We start from the raw sequence: 16,006 nt of genomic DNA, 5'->3' as shown, positions 1-16,006 counted from the left end.
TATCTTTTGAACAAGTTTCGATACTCGATTTGCTTGAAAATTGCGAGAAAGTATTGAATCGAGAACCTTCACATCATTTTATATAGTGCATATGTATATGATTTTCAAATTTTGCTTGCGACACAAAATTTTCTTTATCGTGAAAAGTTTCACGATTATACTGTATTAAAAAAAAAAAAATTGGTGCAATTCAAAACACAAAGTTCACATTTCTAATAAATAAAATTATAAAACTCAATTGATTATAAAATTACAATAACCGGCTTTTATTGATATATTCTAAGACCGTTGGCAAAGCTTGTGATTAAACCTAGACTACCATATAATTCCCGAGTTGAGAAATACTTTTCAACTGTCTATATATACGCTGAATCTACGTCCTCTACACTTCTTGCATAACTTCTAACGATGAACTTCGATAAATAAACCTACGAAGGTATCATTCACCTTGATTTTAAATGAAACTTCGCAAATTTGTAGAACTATGAAAAATATTTGACACGTATTTTTTTTTAACGGTGAAGGTCTACTCTGAAGAATGAAAACCATCCCTTAAAGGGTATTAGGTGAAAATTTTAAAAAGTAAAACATGTTAGAGGGTTTTTGGGGTCGCTGAAACTAAATCTTATGTCAAAAGTATGAAATTCCAACCCAATATGGCGTCCAGATACGTAAACATCAGACCGTTTCTATCTACAGTGTATGTATGCGCGCGTTAGTGAAAAAGGAAAACGTTTGTGTGTCCGCCGCGTCTCATGATCGCACGTGGCACGTGGAGAAAACTTTTGAATTTCATACTTTTGACATGAAATTTAATTTCAGCGACCTCAAAAACCCCTTAATACATTTTACTTTTTAAAATTTTCAACTTATTTCGTATATGTTATAAATCTATCCCTTGCCTTTAAGGGGTGGTTTTCTTCAAAGTGGATCTTTACTGTTAAAAAAAAATACGTGTCAAATATTTTTCATAATTCTACAAATTTGCAAAGTTTCATTTAAAATCAAGGTGAGTGACACCTCCGTAGGGTTTATTTATCAAAGTTCGTCGTTAAAAGTTATGCAAGAGGTGTAGAAGACGTACAGCGTATAGACAGAGAGTTGGAAAGTATTTCTCAACTCGGAAAACATATATGCCGGTATTCATAGTCGGTTCTTATTTCAAGACTGTCTTAAGTAATTTCTTAAGATGCTAAAGCGGTCCTCTGATTGGTTCGTAACTCAAGACTGAACTTAAGACGGTCTTGAATATAAGAACTGACTACGAATATCGGCCATAGTCTAGATTTAATCACAAGTTTTTGCCAATGGTCTTAGAATATATCAATAAAAGCAGATTTCGATGTGTTTGATCCATTTTTTTGCTCTAAATTGAAAATTTGCAGGGGATGGTTCTATTTTTATATCAGATTCGTATTCAGCGACTTAAAATATACATAAGAATAGCTAGGTTTCCAACAGAGTACAGGATACTTTTCTTTTGTAGGCCTGTGCAATAATCTTACATGTATAGTTCTCATAAAACTATGAATTATATAATTTTAAAACCGTTAATATAATAAATTATTAAACATAAATAATAAATAAAATAACATTTTTATTTAATAAATGCTACCGCAATCATAGTAAATACTATTTTTTTAAATTCACTTACTATTTGTGTGTAGAAATAATGATTCAAATATAAATAAATTAAAATATAAGGAACAAAAAAAACTAAAAAACGTTCTGAAGATGACTGTGGCTATTATGCTAGCACAATTGACTATTGTACATATACTTGCATGGCTAAAACAATTACAAATATATAGTTGTCCCAAAAAATGGCTATAATTAAATTATGATAATTGTAACCATTTCTTTCTTTTATTGTAGACCATCGAAAACATAAATTAAATGAAATTACCATTTTAATCCTTAAAGATCTCGTTTCTATTAATATCCTCAAAATTTTTTTATACATGTAGTATGTTTCTCGTTATGGTATTTATGCGCGTTCGATGTTATATAACATATACATATTAGTCTGAAAAGGCTACGTGAGATTTAGATAATTACGGAAAAATTCACGTCGATGAGGCAGTACGAGCGAAAAGCCGCTACCAATTGGCCGAATTGATGAAAAGCTATCGACTCAATATTAATTCGTCGGACGAGCCGCGTAAAAAGCTCCCGGCGCTTTTATGACCCAACGCGAAAAATCGGGTCAGGAATTGACGATTTAATACTATCGGACGATTTTCCCGTTGTTTGTCTGATGCGATTGTTATCGTAATTTTTAATTCGTCCACCGGTGTGTGTCCCGGATCGTGCTTTATGTATATCTCTATTAAAATAAAATGCGGTCGGCTGTATTTAGGGCATTACTCGTTGCATTTCGAGATGTGCAAACAAGTCAAGCGTGACCTGTGTTACATACTTTTTATATTTTTATGGAAGCTTGCATCATAAACATTTTGTGCAACATGTTATTGTATCGTGTAATTCGTTGAAAATTCGATGCTACATTTAAAAAGTGCTTAAAAGTATTTTTATTAACATTTAATACATATGATTGTATCATTTGTGCAGTGTATTTTCTTCGTTTTTTCTTCGAAAAACTAATTGTAAAAGCATCAATAATTAATTATAGTATACAATACAACATTTGTATACAATTTTTTTTAAATACCCAAATATTTTTTTACAATTATTTTCTAAAGATGTTAAAGTATGTATAAGAAATATTTAATAATTTTTCTATATTTGTTTAAATGATGAAAATTACTTCGGACTATTATAATACAAATAACCCATTGTAAAGATCTGGAAAATCATCGTATGTACTAATTGTAAGAGTTAAAAAGAATGTCATTTGTGCTTAAAGTACACTGAAAGCTTATAATTATATGATTAATAGAATATTATATTAATTAAATAATTTTGTGTTTGTGTGTATAATATCGATTACTTTTGATTCTCAATTCTTCGATTTGGCACTGCAGAACGACCCAGACAGCACGACAACCTGACACCGATGCTGAGTGTGACGATCGGCGTTGTGATGGCCCTCATTATCGTCGCGGTTATAGTGATGGTCGTCTTACGGATTCAGCACACGCACGTAGAGGAGCAGAACAAGTCGCAGATGGAGGATCACGCCAAGCAGACGAAGGCCGTTCCCATACAAAGGGAACTACGATTTCGAGAGGGATGCAGTTTGCTTACAGACGAGAAGCATCCTAGCAGCCCGTTCAGAAAGCTGGAAACCAGCGGTGATCTCAGCGAAAGCGACGAGAAGAATCCTGACATTATTCCACAGCAGATTACTGGTACGTATCTTCGCAATTCCTGTATTAATTCTGAAATTTGTAAAATTATGAAAATGTACTAAAAATCACATTACAAATTTGAAAAGAATGTGAGAAAATTAATAAAAATCAAAAATACACATACTTATCTTTATCTTTTCAAATATAATTTTTGTTTTCAGAAAAACGCGAATTAAAAAATTCATAATGTTAAATTATTATTCAAATTATTACATTGAAAAAGTATTACATTGAAAAAGTATTATTTAAATATATAATATGTTTTAAAATGTATATAGAAAACATTTTATTCAAAATTATATTAACAAAATTATATTAAGAAACAAATAATATAGAATTTGTTTTTTATATCTAGGAGTTTCTTAAATTAAAAAAATATTTTGACTATCAGAATTGTGACTAAGTATTTCAAAAATATTAAAAATATGTATTTATAACATTTTCTTATATAAATATTAAAAACTTGAAGTCTCCGTTTTTAAATATTTATAGCAATGACTCTCATAGTTCCTTTATGTTTTCGCAAGTATAACATTTCAAAGTACACTTTCTTCAAGATTGAAAGAAAATCTCGTCGGTAGTGCGCTTCCATTCATTTTACGTGGTTGTTTCGAAAATGTTCTCATTCGTGTCTTTACGGTTGTAAAACTCTGTGGCGAAATTTGGTGGTTGTAAAATTGTCGTGAAATGTTTGCGCAGGTGACGAGCCGTCGGAATACTTAAGAAAGAGACGTCTGGTATCAACGATCGAGACGTCACCATCAAGAAGTCTTCTGGAGCACTCAACTGTGACTTCCATCAGCGGACACAGCAGTTACGTCGGATATTGCACGATCCGCAACGGCATGCCACTGCACGAGTTCTCCAATTTGTCAACGAAGCACAAAAGCGTGAGTTCCATTAAAGATTTGATAATGTAAACGTCGTACAAGTATCTTGTGTAGATATTTAACGAAGTAATAAAGTAGCTTACATTGATAACAATCGTGCAACTAAAAGGATATAATTGCATGATTCAGGATTAGATTAAACAATAAATAATATTTTTGATTGATACGTAAAAAATACATTAAGTAAGAAAATGCTTCAATTGGATTTCAGCTGAATAATTTTTGTACTTAATAATATTTTTATATAAATTTATAGATATCCTGTTTAATAAACTGCATATCTCTACTCGTATAAAGCATTTAATTTGCGATATTATTCCATGTTTAAAACCATGTAACAAACATTTTTAGTGTTTTCAATACCAAAAATGTTCGTTCCAATTCAACACCGTAAATGAAATTAGCGTGCAGTTTTTATATAGATATATAGATATAAATTTCCATAACGAAATATTAGTAATTAAAACTGGCTAAAATAAAAAATACGACATTTTCTATTTAATTAAATAATTAAATTGAATACTAATGATACAATGATAACGTTATGCAATTTTCTCTCTAAAACAACTATTATATTGTACATAACTTCGTATGATCATATCAATTTGTCTATATCTTCGGAAATCTATGAAAATCATGAGTGACACGTTTCAGTTTCAGCCGATGGTGGGCGACGTCTATGAGAGTGGTATGTGCACCCTGCCCAGGCAACATTGGCCCAGCCAGAGCGTTCAATCGATGTCGATGACAATGAGTCCTCCGATATTGTACGCCGGCCTCGGCGTCGTCACCAGGACCTGTCCAAGCGGCACGCTGCCGACGAAGGACTGTGAGACACGAGTGCCCGGCCAGTGTTGTCCAACAGTCCAGACGCAGAAGGATACTACGATAAGCACGCCGGTGGTGATGGCCAAGAGGGAGAGTTCTGTGTGACCCTACACCCACCACGGGGCCTGCACCTGCAGCGTGAGCGAGTTGCTGTGAATCACGCTATTGTCAATCGCGAGATAGCCGCGGATCCTGGATGACACGAGCGTCCAGGAAACGTTTGGGAGATGTCTACAGGTCACGCGAAAATTAGAACGTCTTTTAGGGAACAAAACTTCAATTTAAATTCCGAAAGACGTTTGGACAATCGTTATTTACACCTGAAAATTAAGATGTCTCCTTTGAACGATTTGTAGGGGGATGATTCCTTTTACCAAACTGGAATGTCCCTCCAACGTCGCTTGTGTCGTTCGGAACGCTTTGGGCGTGCGAGCCGGTTTGAGTTCGACGAATTTATGTTTTCACTCCATGATAAACGTCACGATTTGCGTCTCTTTGTTGAATCAAGTGCCCTTTTTACACTGAAAAACGACGAACATCCAGACCGGCTGATCTGCCGGCTTCTCTCATCTCGTGTGCGTAGCCTCGTGATCGAGCCCCGGTGGAATTAAGACGGGCACCTCATATAGTAGAGAGTGAGTTTATGAAAATGTGCGTGTACGCGAGCTCACTAGCTTGCCATACTTCTGTACATACCTCGAGACACGGAAGATATTTTGTACGAGTCGCGTATATTAACGATTTATTCCCACTTTTACTATGAACACAACACTGTACAATTTGTCTAGTCGATGTAAGTATAAATATGTATATGCGTTAAAGTCGTCGGGAAGGCGTCAGACCAGAATAACGTACACTGAGGGGGATGATCATCACCGTCGCGTCACGCCGCACGCACGGCATAATTATTTATAACGTTGACAATGCGTAAACGCGAAATAGCGGGACTCTCGCGGGTACGGGAGAGAGAACGGGCGGCGAAGTTGTCAGAGACATATCGTTTGTATCTCCATCCGCGGGAATCGAGTACGAAGAGCGGCGGAGTAATGAGACGAAAGACGAAGAAAGAGGAAAAAATGATGAAGAAAAAAAAAAGAAAAGAATCCCCATCGCGCTTTCGTCTCAGTCTGCAGGATTCTGGATTTCACCGTAATATTAAGTATCTCTTGTACAATGTATAAAATAACGACTTCCTTCGAAGTAAATGTACCGAGTATGATGAACGTTGTTTTTTCAAAGTCTTGAATCTTATTCTATATAGAGAGATGGCCCCCAATTAAAAAAAAGTGTGGTACAGTAATCGCGATAGCACTTCTAACTTACTGCCTGTTTCGACGCTTGTGAATCTCGTTGGTAATTTCATTTGGCAGAGGTTTTCTGACCTCTCTGTATTATATAGCTTTAAAATGGAAAAAAAGAAGAGAAGGTTCGTCGAAGGGCGCCTCGTCATATCCTCCGTACGATACAGGGATATCATCGTTGATTAGAACGGCCCAAGTCGCGAAAAGAATAAGATGAAAATTGACCATATAGCCTTTCCCTTGATATCGAGCAGTTGATTATTGGGCGGTACATTTCAGCTATATTATTACGTGAGACGCGCGTTAGAAGTCTCTCCTTTTCGCGCGAAGTGATAACACCCCGTATTTTGCTTTAATCTGTACATATTGATTTTGCGCGTAAAAGATTTATGCTCCGAGCACGCGACGATCCTGCTGCGACTGCAAGGACTCACGTGAGAGTCAGAATGCCCTTCATACAGCGTGAGAAGAAGAGAAAGATATCTTTCGATGTTCACATATTATATCTAAATAAGATTGTCGTGTATCTAATCGTTCTAGAATTCGATAACGTAATCGTAATTAATCCGATGAAATAATTGTAAATTTGTTCTGACGTTACAGCGCGTTTTACGCTCTCTCTCTCTCTCTCTCTCTCTCTCTGGAACAGCAATATCGATCTAGTTTAGAACAGGAATGCGAGACAGAGCTCCTTCAAACGCTTTCGAGAGTGCGAAAGTTAACTTTTTTCGTTGGGGAGTTACATTGTTCCTTTTATATTTTAATTATTAAGCATTAAATAATTTTCCGTCTCTCTATAAGCGAGTTTTATCTTCGAACGGAGTCACGATTTCTGTCTCTTTTGACGCGGCAATGTCACCAAGAGCCAAAAGTTTCGTTGAAGCAGCACAGTATTTGTCTACCAGATCGGAACTTCGCGCAAATTGACTATAAAGGGAATGTAGGTTGTGACTGTTTGCAGTCGCATCGTCGTTGCAGTCTGTTATACGTGCTTGCAAATGAATATGCAGAGGAAACGGTCCTCACACACGGACGAAGCATCCGCGTTTCCGTTCGCTGTGGGAAACGACAGGTGATTATCGGGGATACTTAGTAAATTATTTGATGTGTAAGAAACGTAGAAAACGGCAAAGTCGAAGACTTTATGAGCCGTAAAAAGCTATCACGAGAATTTCTAGGGCGAACACGTTATTTTCTCGATCGCTTAGATATTACGTTAACGCGTCGCTCCCGTGAAGATCTATTAACATTTTTAAAAAATGAGATGAATCGTTGATTATTATTATTACTGCCATTAATGGAATTGATGTCGGAACATTGTGAGTGTATGTTGTCAAAGAGAATTTTTAGTAATCGTTGATACGCAACTGATACGCGCGTTCCTCCACTTCCTCCCCCTCCCCTTGTTATAACTTTTGCACATACATAGAGAGTGTAGCCGTATACAATATAAAAGAACGTTGTAACAAAGAGATTTTGCGATCCAACGACGGGAAAATGTCACAGGAACAAAAAAACGTACAATAAAACCTGGATCCAAACTGCCAAAGTTTTCTATACGTTCGTACATATATGATATCACTATATATGCGCACTATAATGAGAAAAGGTGTGAACTTTTTAATAAATAATAATAGATTTTTTTTCTAACGGAAGACACGATTGTCTGAGAAAATATATTTATTAATTTCATTTTATCAACACGTTTAATTAAATTCAAGGAAAACATCAAGAGGAAAAAAAAGAAAGAAGATAAATCATCATTTTTCCGCATCTTGCTTGCGACAGTTGGTTTCCAGGGCACATTTTTACTTTTCACTGTTCCGGTAATCCGGAACCTTCGAGCCATCGAACGCGTCCCGAGGCATAATATCGCAAGGCGGTGGCCAGATATTATTGTCTGCAAAACGATTAAACGATATTTGTCAGCCAGCACTGGAAGATTAATATGAGTGTCAATGTTCAATCGCGTATGAATCGTGCAATTAATCCTCAGTGAAAACATGATGTCGACGCGTCAATCGTACTCGTTTCAGTGTAACTTAGGTGTCGATTGAAGAACAAGACATGTCAAGGGGACATCGTTTTTCTTTGTTAATTTTTAATTAAGTAAGAATGCAATTGCTGCACTGTTCCGTATGCGTCACTGCCTGTATATCGTAATAATGAGACCGGATCTGACCAGCCGCCGCTTGTGCGAGACAACATTGAAGTTTGTATATGTACTTAGTTTAGGACTATCTCCGACATACACACGCAGCACACACACACACACATACACACACACACACACACACACACACACACACGAGTCTCATGTACCCCAGAACGTTTTTTTGATATTGTAAATATTCTGAAATAAATAATCGTTTTTATTCACGCGACATGCGTGATTATTTTGTGTCCCTCGTCAGCGACGATCTTCGCGCAAAATCAACGATGATTTGATCAATTTTTTATCAACATCACAAAAACTCGTTTGTTGTCAAATTCACAGGTATAAACCTAGCTAAAATCTGTTGAAAACAGATTTTATAAAGTATCTGTTACAAAATTCTACAATAGAATGCCACAACAAAAATATAACAAAATATAATAATAGATTGATTGATAGAAATCATATAAAATTTTGAGATATCATTTATCATTTCAATCGTTATATTATTATTCTATTTCATTAGATGTTCTATTTAAATTACACGAAATAACAGATTCTGCTCGAATTTCTGCTGGCAATCTGTTGTAAGATTATGTCGGTACTACTGACAGAATACAAGATAAAATCGATGCCAATCCAGCACAATAATCTTTTGAAATCTGCTGGCATACAGTTAACATTTTGCTTACTCGGTGTACGTGTAATTCTTACCATCCCAGAATGCACTCGGCGATGCATCGGAATACATTTGCAAATACTCCTCGATGGTTTTGAGCACGGGCGAATTCACGTTCAAGAGAAACTCGAGAACTGTGCTCTCGGGGAGATATCGGGCCGCTTTGTCTCCCAAGTTTCGTAGCACGTCTTGAGCGTCGATCGACTGTAAAATCGAATGAAACTAGCGTCACGAGATAAAATAGAGGAAATCCTTAGCTTTATATATTTAGTATCTCGAATTCAAAATCCTTCTTTCTCCCCTTTTCCAACAATTCTTTGAAGCCTCATCAAATCTCTGTCCACACAAAGTGTTGAACGTTTTATATCTTCCTTAGATCTCTGTGTAAAATTGCGAACCTTTCCATGCACCGCGTTTGCAATATACTCGCATAACGTGTACACCTTTATTAGACAGTTTGAGACTTGCTTTAGAATTTCGTCCAATGCATAAGCTTCTAACGTCCCTATTAAAGTCAGCGGTATCATGTAGACGTGGCACCATCCTGAGAAGAATCTCTGCAAGTGCAATATATGTATGCGCAATCTCTTTTTTATATATATCCACATGCACCACATATCAGGCCACCGACTTGATGAACGTGATGATACGAAGGCAAAAGAATTGCTTTTCCGAATTTGCATTCATCATCGTTCATGGCGTACATAAGCTCGTAGTGCTTATAAATGATATCTTCCCACGCCTGTCAAGAGAATAAATCTCTGCCTTATTTCCATTTCTCTCTTCGAAAAAAACAAATAACGACGAGTGGATGGATCACAAATGAGAATCGCAATCATCAAAGAAAAATTTTACGATTCCGAGGTTTGCAATTTAAATAAGCAATAATTTACTTTAACATTTTCTTCTTTGTGATGTTATATTTTTGTTGCATAATATGGAGATAAAAATATTGAAATACCTCTAATATGTGAATGTAATATGATGGGTAAACAAGAAATAGTCCTGTAATAGGCATGTTATTGTAATCCATGTGTAAATCCTGTATAATATTTTCCATTTTCTATATGAATTATTTAAATATGAATTATTTAAAAAGTACAGCTTTTTAATTATGATTCGTGTAATTATATATATAATTTGAATTAATATTATTCATAAATATAAAAATATTATTTTTGCACAACAGGAACATAAATCTTTAACGTTTACTTATTATTTTCGTTGCATGTTACTGTTAACATAATGTTACTAATTATATCTGCTGTAATTGTTCAAAATACAATAGTTTGTTCCAAAAGATTATTGCAGTCATGATATAATCTATAGTAGACTATACAAAACTCTACGATACGATTTACATATATAATTCTGGCACTTACTTTTCGTAAAATTTCATGAGTTCCGCGATATTTCCCGATGTAAATGACTCGCGTAACATATGTTTTCTAAAAAGAATATATACCACGTTATTTCAAAAAAGAACTATATAAACTTTACTAGATTATTATAGTATCACACATTTCTGTTTAAACTTTAACATCACAAATCATTTATAAACAACATTGCAACAACACATAAAATAATCAAATAGTATTAGGTCAGTGCAAAAGTACGTGCCCCCGATTTATCATTCAAAATTAATAATAAATTTATTATTAATTTTAAATGATAAATTTAATATTTATCAGATCTAATACAACTTACGTAACCAATGGCACGAAGATTGTATTGTATCACATCTAAAACACTTTTTCTCACTGGTTCGGCTAAAGATGCTATTGGAAGTTTCTCGACATGTTTTTTCTTACTAGCCATTGATGCGTATTATGTTCTGTTATTAACTTCGTAAATTTGACTTTCATACAAAAGCAGAAATCTGCATATATTTTTAATCTAAATTCAGCATGCGTTATAAGACAATGTAATAACGGCGATAATGAAAAGAGCGATCTGAACATTCAAAGAATTTCTTTTCAACGAGAATGTTTACTTTGAAGCTATCTTCGTTTGCTGCATGTTTTATATACACAGTGAATGAAATAGCAAATACATACACTCATGAATACTTAAACAGGCCTACATAAATCTGCGCCGAGCTGCTCCCCAGCTCGTGGATAAATAAGAACGGATTAAAAGATAAAAGTACAAAAGATAAATTGGTAATATTTTCAAATCAGATCTCTAAAAATATATTTATCAGAAATTTTTACACTTATAATAATAGGTTGCTTTCGCAAACCAGAGATCCATGAAATCTAATTATGTAGAATCAAAATTTAAATCTAAATACGTAGTATCAAAGGATCGCTATGAAAAATTAATTGTGACAAGATTATGCAATAAACGATTTCGCATTTTAATTCCGCACAAAAGTATATTAGTTTATCAGAGATGTGCGATTCAGTGCAAATTTGAATCGAATCAAATCATATAGCGCGTTTCACTGGCAGAGCTAGTGCGCACTCAGTGTACTTTAATGCCTTCGTACACAAATCAACATAGAAATATATGTTTAAAAAAAATAAAAAAATGATTAAAACCATAAAATCTTCAATATATTTTATTGTGTTATTTGACAAAATACACAATAAGCATTTTATCATTTGAGATATCTTACTTTAATATCAGATTAGAGTAGTGTATAACGACTTTAATGTGCACTGAGTGCGCACTAGCTCTGCCAGTGAAACGCGCTATATGATTTGATTCGATTCAAATTTGCACTGAATCGCTAATAGTGAATTCGATTTGCTTCGTTTTCGAATTTGAGAAATTCAAAACCGAATAAGTTCGAAATTTCGAATCATCAATAATTCGATTTTATTTGCTTCATTTTAATGTAAATCTGAGAAAATTGAAATCGAATTCGATTCGTTTCCGAATCAAAAAGATTCGATTCGACGCAAAAATTTCAAATTTGATTTGATTTCGAAAATATCAAAGATTCAATTCAATTCGACTTCACAAATGTTTGATTTGCATACCTATACGCGTTATCACAATCGAGTTAAAATCAATCATTATTTCTATTATCGCGCTTATTCTAAACATTATCTTTACTAAATCACATTGTTAAATTAAGAATAATTCTAATTATTTTTTTGCTATAATCGGCAACAATGGCGGTGTCGGCTCGCTAGGATTACCTAGCCACACGGATTTACTAAAGCGTCCCTTTATAACGGGCGCTTGCCACTTGTTACTGCACACGACGGTAGCCGTCGGTTTCTCCGCCGTGACCGTGGCCACACTTACAGTCCTGAAAGTAATAAGAATTATTTAAGAGTATACGAGTGAAAAGATCGCGTATTGATAATGCGAACTAAGTCTCTAGTTTAACAAACTGAAATAAAATTGTTTACAGAACATCACGAAACAAAGTAATAAAACAAGAATGTATTTATTACACGCATTCCTTAGGAAAGAAATAACTACTGTGGTGAAGAATTTTTACACGAAACTTTAATAGAACAAGAGAGGAGAAAATGAAAAGGTATTTATAATGCACAAACAGCATTTATTAATAAAAAACTTGTTACAAATTTCTTTTTAAGCGCCGTTTATTTTTTAATAATAAATTTACGAAAAAATTTTTCAAAATTTGAGTATATATTAAAGGTTATTCCCCGAAATCTACTATAATGATACATACTGATCCTATTCATATCCTCCACCCATATTCTCACAAATTATTTATACACTTTATATCAGAGTCTTCCAACTCTCGCACTGCGGACACGAAATTCATGCACACGGTACGTGAGTTGAAAAAGCTCTACTTTTTGTGTATAAAATGCTTTATGTGACCAACATTTTGCAACATTAAAAAATTTTAATATACAATGTGAGATAATTAAGATGAATTTGTCAAAAGAGTAATTTTTAATAAAACGTAAAATTATAAAAAGATGTAAAATGGTATAACAGTAGCAGTGTAATAATTATCACATTGTAAATGTGTAACTATTTCAGAGAACAAAACCCAACATTAAAGACGTAATAATAATAATATAATATATAAATTATAAACACACAAAATAAAACAATACGGATGGATGGAGAACATAGGTAAATCACAATTTTCATGATAACAATTATACACTTTATGTTTTCTATCTGGCAAAAATGGTGCGTAAATAAACACAAAATAATTCACGATTGTCTATTCTATAAATTGATTAGGTCTTCTAATGCCAAGGTACTTGACTTGGATGACTGATGGTACCCAGTTTGTAGTACCTGGTGGTAGATGGCATCTGTTGAGCTGGTGTAGACGAACTCGGCGGAGTCGCTACGACCGGAGTTTCAGCACCTTGAGCTGGAACGCCATCTCCTTTGAGAACAGAGATGCATTTCCAATGGTTAATGAAATTGTCCTTCCACAATCGAACGCAACCATCATCACCGGAACTTGCTAAAATCGTTCCCATACAGTTCCAGCTAACACGCCAGACGGTACAGTAATGATCATCGAACTGTGCGACTACATTTGTTTCAAAATGTGATACACCAGTCTGTGTACTCTCGCTGAAAAAAATAACATACATTTGCTTTCCAACTTGGCCATTATTTTTTAATGCAACTTTAAACGATTTTACACTTACTCAGTCGGTTTTAAAGTGACTATCCGTACATCTTTTGTAGCTATGGCCAATGTGTGGAAATTTCTGCCTAGATTAGGAGCAAACGCAATGTCGTAAACGGCATCCGTAATGCTTGACAATGTCTCGGCCTTCACCCAACGCCTACTGTTCTCAGAATATTCGTAAATAAAGATTTTTGCTCCAAGTGTAGGATTTGGATCGTCACTACCAACTGCTATCATAGGTGGATGTAGTCTAAAGTATATTTTTATAAAATATTAATTAATCACATTAAAATATTTGATTTAATTTTATCTTATACATTAGATCTTATTATTACATAAGACATTATTATAACAATACTTTTATTATGATGTAATAAATTGTATTTTTTATATCAGTAACAAAAATTTAAAAAAATTAAAAAAAGATAAGAACACACTTACCTGGAGAGAGATGGATTCCATGTAAGACAACTACACGAAAGTTTACAGTTAATATCATGCTGTAACGTCCACTGGCTTAAATTCATGATATCTGGTGCTTCATATATCCGAATGAATCCATCTGCGCTACAAGTAGCCAGAAGAAGGCCTAAAGTCTTTGGTGCAAACTTTACATCTGTGACAGAAGTACGTGAATCAACTAAATTTGTCCTTTTAATCCAATGTTTGCTACCACGAGCTTCTGGCCCAGAACCTTCGCCAACTATCAAGAAAAAGAAGAGACATAGGGAACAACAGAATAATAACGTAAAACTTAGTAATATGAAAGAATAAAATAAAATATTCATCATACCAATTTCCTCCCAGACAGCAGCAGTGCGATCAAATGAACATGTAGCAAGAACTTGGCCAAATTCTGGATGTGCCCAAGTGACTTTCCACACTGATCCACTGTGAGCCTTCCAAGAAGCAGTTAGATGCCAGTTTCCATGCTCGTCTTCATCCCAAACCTGTAATATTTCATTATACACCTATACTATTTTATAAATAAATATATATTGACAGGAACTTTTATAAAAATTCATTCTGAAATATGTATTTAATATCTATATTTAGTGTCACAATTAAGTCACGTATGTAAAACATACTAGAAAGAAACGGAATTACATGTATACAGATCTGTTTTTTATAGTTTAACTAGTGTATAGTTATACACTTTTTGAACTCGAGAGAGTCAGTTCCTGCATTGTTTGAATGCAGAAACAAAAAAACAGAACTTAAAGTGAAATTAATATAAACTAACAAGTGAAAGGTTTATGTAAATCTTTACAATATTAATAATGCTCAAATAACTATTCATAACACGATAGATGTACAATTCATAGTTTGTTGAGATGTAATTTCCAAACAAAGTAAAAGTAAATACAAACATTATGAATTGTGTCTGTCGTGTTATGAATATATAATTAATACACATCTATATGTTCACATGGGCATTTTGCTCGTGTATCAGATGTATTTTTAGAGTCCATAAATATTACTATATTTTATTATAATTCAACTTCAAATAAATATATAATTTGATATTTGGCGAAAGCGAGAAAAAAAAAATCAACAGTGCAATTTAATGCAGAAATAAAAACAGACCTTATCTCTTCGTTTACTCATTACTGTACCTTTACAAATTGATCACTGGAGCACGTCGCCATTCGTTCCCCATAGTAATCGTAGGCGATATCGTGTATGAGATCCTTGTGCTCTGCATTGATACTGTGCGCCTCGTACATTGCGAATGAAATAAATGTCAATGATACAGTTACGTGTAGATTGTTTACTAAACGCGCCACGCGTTGAAGGTTATGATACAGCGTGCTCCGTGTCGATCTCGATGTCGGCACACTTCTAGCCTTCTACCCTTCTAGGGACTCTAAAGATATGTAGATGGCAGCGCTGTCTATACTGTTTCAAACTTCCTTCATTCAAATATTACATTAAAGCTCAATTTAATGAAAATTATGCTGAGATTTAATTGCTAATTATGCTATATAGAGCATTAATAAATCAAAGAACATAAATTCAAAAACTATAAATTAAAGAGTCTAATGAGAATATTATATTATATTTTGTTTCTTCTCTATCCTGCAAAAAAACTAATATAAAACAGATATAAAATTAATAAATAAATACTTTATCACGTAAACTATTTTATATATATTAAAATTTGTTTTAAATATTCCTACTTACAGGGTGTCCCATAAGAAGTTGCTAAAATTATAATTAACTGTCTCTATTTCTATATATGTATTAGGGT

General features: G+C 34.1%; 3 protein-coding genes across 3 annotated transcripts in view; 1 reads left to right on the top strand and 2 right to left on the bottom strand.

Annotated features, from left to right (window-relative positions):
* The window catches only part of LOC108778272 (protein turtle), a 103,379-nt gene extending 95,371 nt beyond the window's left edge, over positions 1 to 8,008 (top strand). The window contains exons 13-15 of the mRNA XM_018545403.1: positions 2,985 to 3,311; positions 4,011 to 4,201; positions 4,856 to 8,008. Coding sequence (XP_018400905.1) covers positions 2,985 to 3,311; positions 4,011 to 4,201; positions 4,856 to 5,134 — 797 coding nt within the window. The 3' untranslated portion in view covers positions 5,135 to 8,008. The remainder of the gene's footprint in view (positions 1 to 2,984; positions 3,312 to 4,010; positions 4,202 to 4,855) is intronic.
* A 37-nt stretch (positions 8,009 to 8,045) lies between these two features.
* On the bottom strand, positions 8,046 to 10,982 carry LOC108778271 (uncharacterized). Its single transcript, XM_018545401.1, has 6 exons — positions 10,872 to 10,982; positions 10,126 to 10,227; positions 9,796 to 9,906; positions 9,563 to 9,721; positions 9,200 to 9,368; positions 8,046 to 8,230 (listed from the first exon to the last, which is right to left on the bottom strand). Exons 1-6 carry the CDS (start codon positions 10,980 to 10,982, stop codon positions 8,139 to 8,141), a joined length of 744 nt encoding a protein of 247 aa, XP_018400903.1. The 3' UTR covers positions 8,046 to 8,138.
* Positions 10,983 to 12,206: 1,224 nt separating this feature from the next.
* On the bottom strand, positions 12,207 to 15,562 carry Nup44A (nuclear pore complex protein Nup44A). The gene is made up of 6 exons (XM_018545575.1): positions 15,372 to 15,562; positions 14,549 to 14,705; positions 14,197 to 14,458; positions 13,772 to 14,005; positions 13,407 to 13,694; positions 12,207 to 12,426 (listed from the first exon to the last, which is right to left on the bottom strand). Exons 1-6 carry the CDS (start codon positions 15,480 to 15,482, stop codon positions 12,261 to 12,263), a joined length of 1,218 nt encoding a protein of 405 aa, XP_018401077.1. The 5' UTR covers positions 15,483 to 15,562; the 3' UTR covers positions 12,207 to 12,260.
* Between the last annotated feature and the right edge of the window lie 444 nt (positions 15,563 to 16,006).

This window comes from Cyphomyrmex costatus, unplaced genomic scaffold, assembly GCF_001594065.2.
Source record: "Cyphomyrmex costatus isolate MS0001 unplaced genomic scaffold, Ccosl1.0 scaffold5, whole genome shotgun sequence".
Lineage (NCBI taxonomy): Eukaryota > Metazoa > Arthropoda > Insecta > Hymenoptera > Formicidae > Cyphomyrmex > Cyphomyrmex costatus.
Note: the sequence above shows the minus strand (reverse complement) of the source record. Positions and strands in the feature narration are given on the sequence as shown.

Bases quoted from the DNA above. Each gene is read 5' to 3' on its own strand.
- LOC108778271 (XM_018545401.1), bottom strand. From the start codon at position 10,982: ATGGCTAGTAAGAAAAAACATGTCGAGAAACTTCCAATAGCATCTTTA. The intron at 9,722-9,795 runs GTCGGTGGCCTG...TTGCACTTGCAG, and splicing joins CGTATCATCACGTTCATCAA to AGATTCTTCTCAGGATGGTG. The intron at 9,369-9,562 runs GTTCGCAATTTT...TCGATTTTACAG, and splicing joins CAAACGCGGTGCATGGAAAG to TCGATCGACGCTCAAGACGT.
- Nup44A (XM_018545575.1), bottom strand. From the start codon at position 15,482: ATGTACGAGGCGCACAGTATCAATGCAGAGCACAAGGATCTCATACAC. The intron at 14,706-15,371 runs GTACAGTAATGA...GAAATATTACAG, and splicing joins CCAGTGATCAATTTGTAAAG to GTTTGGGATGAAGACGAGCA. The intron at 13,695-13,771 runs GTAAGTGTAAAA...TATTTTTTTCAG, and splicing joins GTCACTTTAAAACCGACTGA to CGAGAGTACACAGACTGGTG.